The following is a 14,965-nucleotide window of genomic DNA, read 5'->3' as shown; positions in this document are numbered from 1 at the left end:
CAACAGAAATGTGATCAAGGTCTCCCTCATCTGATGAGTCTTCCATCAGTTCATCCTCCACTTCTTCCTGGGCTCCTGCACCTTCCTCACTAGTTTGGCTGCTACCATGCGCCCTGGTAAATCCATCTCCCCCACCCTCACATGCCTGCCGCCTTGATGCTGCCGACAGTCTGGACCTTGCAGATGTTAGCCCTTCCGCATACAACTCCTCCTCCTCTACTTCCTCCACCTCCTCTTGTCGCACCACCTGACTCCGAATTCTGTTTAACATGTGCTCCAGCATGTAAATCACCGGAATAGTCATGCTGATAATGGCATCGTCAGCACTAAACATCTTCGTCGCCATTTCAAAACTGTGCAGAAGGATGCATAGGTCCCTGATCTGAGACCACTCCTCCAGCGTGATTTGCCCCACCTCTGGATCCCATTGGCCCAGGCTATACGTCAGAACGTATTGCACTAGGGCTTGTCGGTGCTGCCACAGTCGCTGCAACATGTGCAGAGTTGAATTCCACCGGGTAGGCACATCCCATTTTAGCCGGTGAAGTGGCAGGCCCAACGACTTCTGTAGAGATGTAAGTCGCTGAGCTGCGGGATGCGAACGGCGGAAGTGAGTACACACCGACCGTGCCCTCTACAGAAGGCCATCTAGTCCGGGATAGTGGGCTAAAAATTGCTGGACAACCAGGTTCAACACGTGAGCCATACAAGGCACGTGTGTGACATTGCCCCGGCGAAGGGCCGCACCCAGGTTTGCAGCATTGTCGCACACAGCCTTCCCTGGTTGCAGGTCCAGTGGAGACAACCATTCATGAAACTGGTTCTCCAGAGCTGACCACAACTCCTCAGCTGTGTGACTCACATTTCCCAGACATTTCAAAGTAAAAACCGCCTGATGATGTTGAGCCCTGCTGCCAGCATAGTAAGGAGGTGTGCAGGATCCCTTCTGCGCAGTTAGAAAGCGTGTGGCATGACCAGACAGGCTTTGGGTGCAGGTGGAGGACCGAGAGGAGGTTGAGGAGGCAGAAGCAGTGGAGGAACTTCGAGATAAAGAGGATTGACGCACAACTCGTGGGGACGGCAAGACTTGGACAGCAGCCCCTTGTCCTGCTGTCACCATAGTTACCCAGTGCCCAGTCAGCGACATGTAACGCCCCTGTCCATGCCTACTCGTCCAAGTGTCTGTGGTGAAATGCACCCTGTCACACACAGAGTTTCTCAAAGAAGCGGTGATGTTGTGTGCGACATGCTGGTGTAGCGCAGGCACACCTTTCTTTGAGAAGTAGTGCCGACTGGGCATCTGGTACTGGGGCACTGCGACGGACATAAGGTCTCGAAAATCCTCTGTGTCCACCAGGTGGAAAGGCAGCATTTCTGTAGCCAAGAGCTTGCAGATGATGAATTTCAACCTCTTAGCTTTCTCATGGCTAGGAGGAAATGGTCTTTTACTTGTCCACATCTGAGGGACCGAGGGCTGGCTGTTGTGCTTAGACGGGGTTGAGAAGGGTGTCCCCGGCAAACTGCCGTCTGTGAGGAAGATGCAGGCGGACATGTTAGGTTGCCTTGATTCAAAGGTGGTGCTCTCGATGTCGGAGAGCGCTCAATACCAGCTGTTGTTTCCACCTCCAAAGAAAATGATGACCTGCCAATCACGCTGGCTGTTGCGGGTAAAGAGGTGGCAGGTCTGCATCCCAAAACAGGTGTGACTGCTGTCCCCCCAGTCACAGAGGATGAAGAGGCCGCGGATGCACAAGATGGGGCAGACGGTGGTTGGCCCGGCCCGCTAGGCCGCATTGTAGCACTGTGAGCTTCCCACTGCAACTTATGCTTCATATCCATGTGACGGTACATGCATGAAGTACTCAAACTATGGATTTTTTGGCCTCTACTTAGCTTTTGGTGACAAATGTTACAGATAACACAAGTTGGGTCATCCTTATCGATCTGAAAAAATGCCCAGGCTATGCAAGGCTTAGCACCCATGCGACCTGAAGAGCCACCACGACTTGTGGTCAGAGGCAGAGTTGTGTTTGAGAATACAGTTGTTGACGTGCTTCCAGTACTACGTCTCTGTCCAGGAAGGCGCAACCTGACCTCGTCGTCACTAGCAACCTCCTCCACCTCCTCTGCTGACCTCATCGACTGGCTGACTATGGGTTGACAGTAAGTGGGATCTCCAACCTCGTCATTATCACCCTGTGTGTTCTCACACCCGTCGTCCTCAGAGCCAACCTCTTCCTGCCCTGACAAAAAACTCAAGTTGTCACTCCAATCAGGTATTTGAGTATCATCATCGTCTTCCTCATTGTCTCCACTAACAGGAGTTACAGTTTGGGAACGAGGGTCTACATTATGGTCAGAACCTTCTGTGTCTGGTCCTGGATCCATCTCATAAAGATTCTGGGCATCAGTGCAGATCATTTCCTCGTATGGATTCACAGAAGCTCTGGAGCCGACCTCTGATTCCCAGGCTATAGTATGAGTAAACAGCTCTGCAGACTCAACCATCTGTTCTACCCCATACTTAGACGGGCAGCTGGAGACTTGGGAGCTGTGAGGAAGCAAGTGCGATTGGGGTGACACCTCTGAGGACTGGAGTATTTGTGATGTTGAAGCTGAGGTGGAGGAGAGCCCACTTAAAGGAGCACTTGATATCCGTTGAAGCACCTGCTGTTTTTGTGCCTCATCTGGAATTTGTAGCGATTGGCGTTGCCGTAAGAAAGGGATCGCATCACATTGTCCGCTAAAAGAAGTAGACATCTTAGTTTGGCTGGAAGATGGTCTTTCTTCTGCAGATGTTACTGTTGCTTTAACACCTACCCCACGGACACAACCTTTTTTTCCCTTCCCAACACGCCTATTCCCCTTTCCACCAGCAGCAGGCCTTTTTCCACTCATTTTGGTGGTTAACTAATTCACAACTCTGGAGTTGTTTGCACAAAAAACGATGGATGGGAACCGAGCAGAGCTGAGTGGCCAAACTGTGGTACTAGCCCAAAAGGATTGGCTGGGTTAGATGCAGTAAAACAATTTTATTACATACACAAGTGGTGGAGCTTAGTATAGATGGACTAATAGAATGAGTCCCACACACTGCTACAAGCCCAAAATTATTTTCCGACCTAGATGCAGCTAAAAATTATTTGTAATTTGCAAGCTGGTGGCGCTTAGTATAGATGGACTATTAGAATAAGTCCCACACACTGCTACAAGCCCAAAATTATTTTCCGAGCTAGATGCAGCTAAAAATTATTTGTAATTTGCAAGCTAGTGGAGCTTAGTATAGATGGACTAAGAATAAGTCCCACACACTGCTACAAGGCCAAAATTATTTTCCGAGCTAGATGCAGATAAAAATTATTTGTAATTTGCAAGCTGGTGGAGCTTAGTATAGATGGACTAAGAATAAGTCCCACACACTGCTACAAGCCCAAAATTATTTTTCGAGCTAGATGCAGCTAAAAATTATTTGTAATTTACAAGCTGGTGGAGCTTAGTATAGATGGACTAAGACTAAGTCCCACACACTGCTACAAGCCCAAAATTATTTTCCGAGCTAGATGCAGCTAAAAATTATTTGTAATTTGCAAGCTGGTGGAGCTTAGTATAGATGGACTAAGAATAAGTTCCACACACTGCTACAAGCCCAAAATTATTTTCCGAGCTAGATGCAGCTAAAAATTATTTGTAATTTGCAAGCTGGTAGAGCTTAGTATAGATGGACTAAGAATAAGTCCCACACACTGCTACAAGCCCAAAATTATTTTCCGAGCTAGATGCAGCTAAAAATTATTTGTAATTTGCAAGCTGGTGGAGCTTAGTATAGATGGCCTAATAGAATCATGCTATGCTATGTAACCTAGTCCTCAAAAGGACTGCAATTACAATTAGTCCCTACTCCCAACCTATCTATTTAAGAGCACAGACCTGCCTGCTAAAAGTCGTAGGAAATGCTGTAACCTAGTCCTCAAAAGGACTGCAATCACAACTATTCCCTACTCCCAAGCTATCTGTATATTTCTGAGAAAATTGGCTTGAAATTAATGTAGCGCCCCGAGGGATCGGCCGCTACAGGGGTATTGCACCTCAATCAGAGGTGTGATACTCCACTCCAAGGTAAGGATGGAGTATGGACCAGGTCTCAGTTAGCTGCATAAACCACACACACCCCATTTCTGGGGGACAGCTCGACGGTGCTCCCATTGATATATATGCAGGCACAACTGACTATGTCCCTGGCTGGAGTGGGTAGGGAGGAGGAAAACCCAGTGGTGTAGGAGCAGATAGGGGTTGGGTTCTGAGCATAGGAAGGAGCTCATTGGGTGCAGGTCACCCGGGCTCACACACAGAGGAGGAGGTATAAAAGGTGGGCACCATCTTAGTTCAGGAGTCCGTACAGTGGAGAGGTGACAGCGAGCAGAGGCTCTGTAGGAGCTCTGCTCAGAAGGCAGGCCTAGAGAAGAGGCCAGGGCCAGAGTGGAGGAGAGGAGAAGGAACAGGAAAGAAGGAGAAGAGACAGAGAAGCAGAAGGGCTCAGAAACAAGAAGGCAGAAGGGACCCTAAGAGCCCATGAGATATCGGGTGAAGGGTCAGGCAGAATAAGGGTACCGTATCCCAAGTTGGTGGAGGTAAATTATCCCTCAGCCAAAGACCGGAGGTCGTGATCATCTATTGGTGCGACCCCCTGCTAAACCTACTAGGAAGTCACCATATAGGATAGCGGGAAACAGGGCCCACGTTTGCCCGCATAGATCCGCGGCAGCTGGACAGAAGTTTGGTCACTGGTGGGGCATGAGCCAGAGAAAGGACAGAAGGGACTCCTATGCCATACTCCTGAATTGCCTGAGGGTTGACCGAGCCCCTCACCTGGTGGACGCAGCACGGCTTGGGCAGTCATTACCGGCGGAAGTGACTTGGATATAAACTGTGAGTAAAAGACCCTGGACTGCAACACGTTGTCTCTGTGTTTCTTACCGCGCCAGCACTAACGGTACTGGGACGCTCTGCACCACAACCCCCACCATCTACGCTCACTGCCCTGAGGCTACACTCCTCCCGTGGGGAGTTATACTATTCTCTGCTGCACCCACAACACCAGCCTCAGCGGTCTGCCCTGCAGCGGCGGTTCACTCTGACCGCAATCCATGGGTGGCGTAGTCGGACATTCATAACTATACTAATAGACTGCCACAGCATTTGGTCTGACCACCCTGAGCCACGGGACCGGCTTGCCACTACTACCCCCATCATCGCGCAGAAGCCCGGTTCCGGGTGCCCCACGGCCCAGGGGGCGCGTCATTAACACTGAAAGTATAGGGCACACAGCAACAGCGGTGCCGTCTAACACGCAGCTGCAGCAGTGAGAAAATGGTGGCGACGAGGAAAATGGCTGGGCCTTATAGGGCAAGGACATGTGACATACACTGCCAATGACACATGCCCTTGCTTGTGTGAAAAAAAGCAGTTCGCTCCGTGTGTGCGCTGCTGATAGGCTGACAGATTGCACCTCCCCACTGTAAATGCGGGAAAGAGAAAAAAAAATGGAGATCTTCATTATTCCTGCAGAGATCCATCCCCTGCCCCTCCCCCCGCCCCGCTGTACACTCAAACTGCGTATTAACATTGATTATCAGCATTACTGTGAAAAAATCCAGTTATGATTTTGGTGCACGAACAGTTATCGAACATAACCTCGAACAGCCGAATTTTTTTCAAATCGTTCGTGTTCGCCAAACGGCTCGAACACTGCCCAAAACAGCTCGAATTTGAGATTGGCGAACAGTTCGAGTCGAACACCGCTCATCTCTAATTAGAAAATCATGGATCTTTTCCTTTACACTTCGCAAATACTTGCTACTTTGTGTTGGTATATCACATAAAATCTCAATAAAAGACATTTTTGTTTGTGGGTGTAATGTGAAAAAAAAATGGAAAAGTTCACGGGGTATGAATACTTTTTAACTGCTCTACTTTTTCAAGGCACTGTGCATAAAAAAAGAAAAACAGATGACAGACAGATGGTGAAAACAGATATACAGTACAGACCAAAAGTTTGGACACACCTTCTCATTTAAAGATTTTTCTGTATTTTCATGACTATGAAAATTGTACATTCACACTGAAGGCATCAAAACTATGAATTAATACATGTGGAATTATATACTTAACAAAAAAGTGTGAAACAACTGAAAATATGTCTTATATTCTAGGTTCTTCAAAGTAGCCACCTTTTGCTTTGATGACTGCTTTGCACACTCTTGACATTCTCTTGATGAGCTTCAAGAGGTAGTCACCAGAAATGGTCTTCCAACAATCTTGAAGGAGTTCCCAGAGATGCTTAGCACTTGTTGGCCCTTTTGCCTTCACTCTGCGGTCCAGCTCACCCCAAACCATCTCGATTGGGTTCAGGTCTGGTGACTGTGGAGGCCAGGTCATCTGGCGTAGCACCCCATCACTCTCCTTCTTGGTCAAATAGCCCTTACACAGCCTGGAGGTGTGTTTTGGGGTCATTGTCCTGTTGAAAAATAAATGATGGTCCAACTAAATGCAAACCGGATGAAATAGCATGCCGCTGCAAGATGCTGTGGTAGGTATGCTGGTTCAGTATGCCTACAATTTTGAATAAATCCCCAACAGTATCACCAGCAAAGCACCCCCCCACCATCACACCTCCTCCTCCATGCTTCACAGTGGGAACCAGGCATGTAGAGTCCATCCGTTCACCTTTTCTGCGTCGCACAAAGACACGGTAGTTGGAATCAAAGATCTCAAATTTGGACTCATCAGACCAAAGCACAGATTTCCACTGGTCTAATGTCCATTCCTTGTGTTCTTTAGCCCAAACAAGTCTATTCTGCTTGTTGCCTGTCCTTAGCAGTGGTTTCCTAGCAGCTATTTTACCATGAAGGCCTGCTGCACAAAGTCTCCTCTTAACAGTTGTTGCAGAGATGTGTCTGCTGCTAGAACTCTGTGTGGCATTGACCCGGTCTCTAATCTGAGCTGCTGTTAACCTGCGATTTCTGAGGCTGGTGACTCGGATAAACTTATCCTCAGAAGCAGAGGTGACTCTTGGTCTTCCTTTCCTGAGGCAGTCCTCATGTAATCCAGTTTCTTTGTAGCGCTTGATGGTTTTTGCAACTGCACTTGGGGTCACTTTCAAAGTTTGCCCAATTTTTCAGACTGACTGACCTTCATTTCTTAAAGTAATGATGGCCACTTGTTTTTCTTTACTTAGAATTTGTATAATGGCAAGAAAAAAGCAGCTAACAGTCTATTCAGTAGGACTATCAGCTGTGTATCCACCTGACTTCTGCACAACACAACTGATGGTCCCAACCCCATTTATAAGGCAAGAAATCCCACTTATTAAACCTGACAGGGCACACCTGTGAAGTGAAAACCATTCCCGGTGACTACCTCTTGAAGCTCATCAAGAGAATGCCAAGAGTGTGCAAAGCAGTCATCAAAGCAAAAGGTGGCTACTTTGAAGAACCAAAAATATAAGACATATTTTCAGTATTTTCACACTTTTTTGTTAAGTATATAATTCCACATGTGTTAATTCATAGTTTTGATGCCTTCAATGTGAATGTACAATTTTCATAGTAATGAAAATACAGAAAAATCTTTAAATGAGAAGGTGTGTCCAAACTTTTGGTCTGTATTGTATGACCAAAAATGGATGAATAAGGCTATGTGCCCACGATGCAGAAATGAAGCAGAAAATTTCTGCTTCATTTCTGCAAGTAAAAACGCATGCGGAATTCCGCACGCGTTTATCGCGCGTTTATCGCGCGATTTCCACATGCGGAATTGCCTTGCGTTTTTTAATGCATTGCAAAAGGCAATTCCGCTTGCGGAAACGCAAAATTAATGAACATGCTGCGGATTTTTGAACGCAGCATAAACGCTGCGGAAAAATCCGCAGCGTGGGCATAGAACTTGCGGAATGCCCTTGGGGACCATGGGGTGCGGATTACCTAGCGTTTAACAAGCGTTTACTCTGCGGAAATTCCGCAGCATAAACGCTTGAAAAACGCTACGTGGGCACGCAGCCTTAGGGTCTGATATTTTCATTTGAAAAATATTTATATGCAAATAGGACCTAAGTTGAACTCTTGAGCAACTTTACATAGAGCTTTGGATTGTGCAAAACATATGAATAAATTTATGGCAAGGTGTCCCTTTACTGCCCGACACTCTGATGAGTGCTGACATTAGGACACTCCTAAATGGCAAGAAAAATGTTGTCTATTTATTCATCAATTTCCAGGAGGAATAATGGAATGGCGCAGAGCAATGTTCAGAGGACAAGTGCCCCAGCATCGTCATTTTATGGGGGAATCCAAGAACAGAAGAGCTGTCATGTTCTACTTTGAAGCCCGGCCGATTCCCACCTACTGCGTATGAACTTAGTTTCACCTTGTGTACCCCACAAGGAAAACAGATCTGCCACCCTCGGATCAGAACCTTATTGAATCCCAGTTACCTTGTTGCTTTGCTGCATTTATTGAAGTATTTAGCAGGAGCTCCGACCCAACATCTCTCAATGCTAACCCTCTGCTATGTCCGCCTTGCACAGCATAATATTTCATCCAGATTTCTGGCATTGCAATCACACAGTCCATGTTCCAAAGAACTCCACAGCATGCCAGGACTGCCAGTGTAACCCAAGCCGCAACTTAAGACGTAAACTGAGTTCACAGGCCAGGGAGCAGTGAAAGATTCTGCAGACTGAAGTTGCTTTTAGAAATGGACACTTGTAAGAAAGAAAGTCACGTCTTTGTCTTTAGGAGAAGTTTGCTAGAACGGCTTATTTCATTAAACTTTCTTTACAATAAAGCGACTGTCCCCTTTAAATCATCCGAATGACAGTCGTCGAAAATAATTATGTCTCTTGTTAAATGCCCCAGGAAAAATGCAAACATTATTTAAAAGTGACTGCCACCTTCTAACTACCCTGATCCCTCTGTGATCACCACCATTCCAGGAATAACTGGTATAGCTGCGGTAATTATAGTAGATTACTTCTGCAGAGCAGCCTGGTACATTTACAGAGAGCTGGACAAAATGTTAAGATTGCTGTTGACTTTTAAGACCACATTCATGTAATGTAATATCTTGTAGTAGCTGCAGGCAGTGTAAGGTATGAGATCACCTCTATTTAGAAGGAAACCTGAGCCGGGTCTATCTTCTATCTATCTATCTATCTATCTATCTATCTATCTATCTATTATCTGTCTATCTCTCGATCTATATATCTATCTCTCTGTCCATGTACAGATATGTTTTCCTATTTGCTTAACAATATACATCTATTTTTTATATCTAGCTATCTATTTACCTATCTTTATCTTTTAACTAATTAACCATATACATCTATCTATCCATATCTATCTATCTATCCATATCTATCTATTTATCTATCTATCTATCTATCTATCTATCTAAAAATGCAGTTTAACAGCACCAGAAAGTTATACTTTGGTTGCAGGGTCTCCTTAAACAAAAACATAACTTTTATAATTATATAAATTATGAAAAAGATTCAACACTCCAATAAATTGTGCAGAAAAGTGGACTTTTATTACCAGTGTAATAAAAGTCCACTTTTTTGCACAATTTTTTTGTGCACTGCCTCTTTCTCATATCTATCTATCTATCTATCTATCTATCTATCTATCTATCTATCTATCTATCTAGTATCTATCTATCTATTCCTTCTATCCATATCTCCTTAAACAAAAACACAACTTTTACAATTATAGAAATTATGAAAAAGATCCAATAAATTGCGCAGAAAAGTGGACTTTTATTACCGGCATAATAAAAGTCCCCTTTTTTGCACAATTTTTTTGTGCACTGTTTCTATCTATCTATCTACCTATCTTTCTATCTATCTATCTATCTATCTATATATCTATCTATCTATCTATCTATCCCATATCTATCTATCTATCTATATATCTAATATCTATCAATCTATCGTATCTATCTTCTATCTATTTATCTATCTATGTTTAATTTCTATCATATATGAAATATGATGCAACAAACACTATGAAGCAAACATCTTATATTACTCTGTCTATCCATCATCGATCTATCTATCTATCTATCTATCCATATATCTATCTCATATCTATCTATATTCCATCTATTTTCATATTTATTATGTATTCTTAAAATATCCCCAAATTCTGTATAAAGACAAAAGTAAACCAAAAGACCAATTTTATTTTTTATTTAAATATTTTTGATTTTTATTTTTCCTTCTTCCAGCCACAACTTGAACATTGTGATTGGTTGAAATCAGTAAGCGCCATCCAAAAACACTTAAGACATAATATCGAATGAGCAGAGTACCTGTACATTGTTAGATATTTCAATAGTCCCAGAAAGAGTTAACATACAGGCATTTTACCAATGCCATGAGACAGTATAAAAATGCACAAATAAGTGCCAGCCATGAATGAGGTGCCTGTTGGGTGTAAATTGAGGGGTTCAGTCCTTGTCATCTTTTTTTTTTCTTTCTTTTGGTCTTGGGCTGTTTATGCCTTCACCAGTGCCTGGAATTCTGAAATGTAACAGAAAGAGAATTGTTACTTATTGTTACTCATTGTTACATTTTGTTAATTCAAACAATATTTTCCTGCTTCGAAAATTATTCAAAAAATTTTTTTTCTAAGGTTCTTTTTTCTAATATTTTGGAGTTTTCACAAACTAGAATACAATATTTCATAAAAGTTATTTCTATGTAGCATTATTTGGCCAAGAAAATATAGTTTTAAAAATTTTGAGAACACTCCAAACTTTTTCCCCATAAAGTTATATAATAAAATATTTCAGAAAAAAAAAGTTCTAATAGCATTGGATATAGGGGTGGGGGGAAGACTTACCATCTACTCCAATTTTGCCGTCACCATCAGAGTCACCAGCCTTCAGGAAAGCCTTGGTCTCAGCATCGTTCAGAGCTCTGGCATTGGACTTGAAGTTCTGCAGGAAGAGTCTGATAATAAAAGAAATATTTTTGTGTCATAGTTCTTTGACGTCTCCGGTTATGCAGAGTTGTAACTAGGTTTTCATCACCTGGGCAAATATTCAGTTTACAGCCCTCGGCCTATACCTAAATACCCTTGGCTAAAGCAGAGTGGCTTGTTGACGCCTCCTCTGGCACCCGGGGCAGAGGTGATTGCCAGCATCCCACATCCCCCACCACTCCAGTTACAGGTTATATGGCGCTCACTTATAAACTACTAATTAGTTATAGTCATAGTACATTGTAATAATCGACTTCTGAAATTTTAGGAACATTTTAAGAAAACTTTTTAAGAAAAAAAAAGCAATTTAATCTGTCCACTTACGCAAGCTCGTCTTCCTCAATGAATCCACTGCAATCCCTGTCAAGGATTTCGAATACTTTCTTGACCTGATCAGCAGACTTGCTGCTCAGACCAACCTTCTGGAAGAATGATTTGTACTGAAAGGAGTTGTCAGCTGTAGAAAGAAAATTCAAAGTAAAAAAAAAAAAAGTTCCATTAAAGGTGATCAAGGGTACAGACACGAAGAATAAAAGAAAAAAAGTTATTATACAAGATTGAAGGTTTAGAAAAAGTGCCACTCTTGTCTATGGGCAGTGTGTAGTATTGCAGCTCATCACTTTTCAAGTGAATGGAGATGAGTTGCAATACCAGATATAGTCTGCGGACCAGAGTGGCGCTGTTTAAAAAAAAAAAAAAGCAGACAAACTTCATACTTTAATCTCACACATCCACTTTAAGGATTAATGTGCACATTCAGGAACATTTCCTTACACATTTATCCAGTAATTTTGGTATTCATGCAAACAAAAAACAAATAAGGTTTCCTTTATTTTATAAGTTGATGTCTATTTTTCTATCTATATCTATTTATTACTTTTTTTCTGTCTTTATCTTTAATCTATTTATGTATCTATTATCTATCTTTTTTATCTTGATTGCTTTTTAGCTATCTTTCTTTGTTTTTCTTGCTTTTTTTATCTATCTATCTATCTATCATAACTATCTTTTTTATCTTGATTGCTATACATCTTAGTTTTTTCTTGCCTTTTTTCTATCTATCTATCTATGACCTATCTTTTTTATATTGCTGTCTTTGGTTTTTTTTGCTTTTTATCTATCATATCTATCTTTTTATCTTGATTGCTATATTTCTTTGTTTTTCTTGCCTTTTTTCTATCTATCTAGCTATGACCTATCTTTTTTATATTGATTGCTATCTTTCTTGGTTTTTCTTGCTTTTCTATCTATCTATCTATCTATCTATCATCTGTCTCATATCTATCTATCTATCTATCTATCTATCTATCTATCTATCATCTGTCCCATAACTATCTACCTATTATCTATCTATCTATCTATCTATCTATCTATCTATCTATCATCTGTCCCATAACTATCTATCTATTTATCTATCCATGTATCTATATCTATCTATCTATCTATCTATCTGTCTGTCTGTCTGTCTGTCTGTCTGTCTGTCTATCTATCTATCTATCTATCTAGCTCTATCTATCTATCTATTTATCCATCTATCTATCTATCTATCTAGCTCTATCTATCTAGTATCTATCTATCCTATCCTATCTATCTATCTATTATCTGTCTATCTCATAAATTATCTACTATCTATCCCATATCTATCCATCTATCTCATATTTCTCTATTATCTATCTATCTCATATCTATCTGTCTCATATCTATCTATCTATCTATCTATCTATCTATCTATCTATCTATCTATCTATCTATCTATCTCAGCCATAACTTAAGCTCATGGGCCCCAAAAGCAAAATATAAAACATGGTTTCAGACATCATTTACAGCACAGATTTTTTTTCACATGGGCAAATGACCTTTGGGCCCTTCTCTTTATTTAGGGCCCAAGTCTTACTGTCACTTGTGAACCCCTTATTGTTACACCCCAGTATCTTATGATCTCTTTACAAAAAATGTTATCAACTATCTTTAAAAAAAATCACTATTTCAATACTATTAATAAATATTTTGGAACTGTGTATTATTGCTTTAAGTGCTGCTGCTCCTTATAAAAAAAAAATAACTTGTTAAGGTGACTTACCCTGTACACTGGCCAGAGCGGCATCAATGTCCTTGGCGGAGAGAATGTCAGTGATAGACATGGTGGTTCTGCAAGTATAACATTTAAAAAAAAAAATTAATTAAAAATGAATCAAAACTTTCAATTTCAAATTTGCAATCGAGAAATTTCTAAAGATCTGGATATTCTGCTTCACTAGGCACTTAAAATTTCTGCCAATTGAAGAGTGATTGAGTGGTCGAGATTCATTATTTCAAACATTTCCATATGAGTTAAAAATTATATGTACAATTGTGTTATATTTATGCAATATAAATGATCAAAAATTGTGAATTTCATTGAATTTGTTTCACTCTTCAGTCCGCAAAAGTTTAAGTGTTTTTTTTTTATTTTTTTATAATTTTCTTTTTATTTTCTATATTCCTTGATCCTTGTGGTCTTCAGTCCCGGTCTTCTGCTGTAGACCTTTCCTTCATCTGCTAAGTCCCATGTGTCTGCGTATGATGGCTTACCTTGTAGTGTTTTGGACTGGGCAGGGAGGCTATCTGCTTGGCAGTGGAGTGCTTGCTGAGTGTCCCCACCAGGCAAACCCCATTTATATATACTTTAAGTTGCATACCATATACAGATCTCGGTTCCCAGCGTCACAGATAGGGAATGGTGTCAAGTGAACTTGCCTAACTAATCATCTAGCACTATTTTTATCTCCGGAGTATACATATGATATTAGCAAATGCAACAAGATAAGTGGTAAGATGCATTAAATATAAACTATTGGGGGAGGTAATGTTTCTTCGAGCAGGAAACAGGAAAAAAGAAATCCCACTTTGTTAAGTAAAGTTTCCTAACGAACATGGAAAGATGCGCGGTATTTAACAGGTTACGGACTGGAGCACAACATGACAACATGGAACGTCTTGCGCTAAAACAACCCGTTATCTTAAACGGTGCGATACGAGAACAAGCATAAACACGTACATTCCCTACCTTACCATAAAAGATACATTAAAACAGAAATTTTTTAATTTTGTATTTCTTTTTTACCCCAAATTTAAACAACATCTAAAAAAGTTTTACTGTACTTTCTTTCAAGGACATGAAGTGGTGACATTGGCGAGGACGGAGTTTTACATAGATACATATTGCTCGTGTGTGTCAACGTGCATGCATTTGCTTTGGTTGACATTTAAAAAAAAAAAAAAAATTCCGTAAATTTAAAGGGTCATTTACAGTCTCCGTTATCGGGTTTGGACAGCTTGCCCCCCTTGAAGGGGTTAATAAGTTTCTTACAGGGACATGGGGAATAGATGCCAAGCAAATGAATGTGCTGTCTTCAGCCTCCACTTACAAATCTTGTGTTACATGGACTAAGTAATTCCCTCTCACAAGTCGCAGGATATATCCAGACTGGTGCAGTGAAGTTACTTTCCCCCCAGAAGATTGAACTTGCTGTCTGAAGCCCTAGGACAACCCTGCTCCGTGGCCTTTTATGTACATTGTCCCTCTTAATCTTAGCATTTATATGGTCGTTTTGCTGCAATGTGTTAATTTTTATTATTGGTTATGATTTTTAGAAATGTAAATAGGGACATATACAATTGTGCTCAAAAGTTTACATACCCCGGCAGAATTTATGCTTTCGTGCCCTTGTTTCAGAGAATATGAATGATAACAAAAAAACTTTTTCTCCACTCATGGTTATTGGTTAAAACACAGTAAGAGAAAACACAGTAGTTTGACAATAAATGGCTTCACCCAACCAATAACTATGAGTGGAGAAAAAGGTTTTTTGTTATCATTCACATTCTCTGAAACAAGGCCAAGAAAGGAAAAATTTTGCCGGGGTATGTAAACTTTTGAGCAAAAC

The 14,965-nt window shown here is 41.4% G+C and overlaps 1 protein-coding gene across 1 annotated transcript; it reads right to left on the bottom strand.

The window, feature by feature from the left end:
- Positions 1–10,228: 10,228 nt before the first annotated feature.
- Positions 10,229–13,748, bottom strand: LOC141162178 (parvalbumin beta-like). Its single transcript, XM_073647995.1, has 5 exons — positions 13,611–13,748; positions 13,120–13,187; positions 11,364–11,496; positions 10,899–11,008; positions 10,229–10,576 (listed from the first exon to the last, which is right to left on the bottom strand). Exons 2-5 carry the CDS (start codon positions 13,178–13,180, stop codon positions 10,551–10,553), a joined length of 330 nt encoding a protein of 109 aa, XP_073504096.1. The 5' UTR covers positions 13,181–13,187; positions 13,611–13,748; the 3' UTR covers positions 10,229–10,550.
- Positions 13,749–14,965: the final 1,217 nt, after the last annotated feature.

The sequence above is a fragment of the Phyllobates terribilis genome, unplaced genomic scaffold (assembly GCF_046119375.1).
Source record: "Phyllobates terribilis strain yellow unplaced genomic scaffold, ASM4611937v1 Scaffold_9__5_contigs__length_417890890, whole genome shotgun sequence".
Lineage (NCBI taxonomy): Eukaryota > Metazoa > Chordata > Amphibia > Anura > Dendrobatidae > Phyllobates > Phyllobates terribilis.
This window is presented reverse-complemented; position numbering and strand designations above follow the sequence as displayed.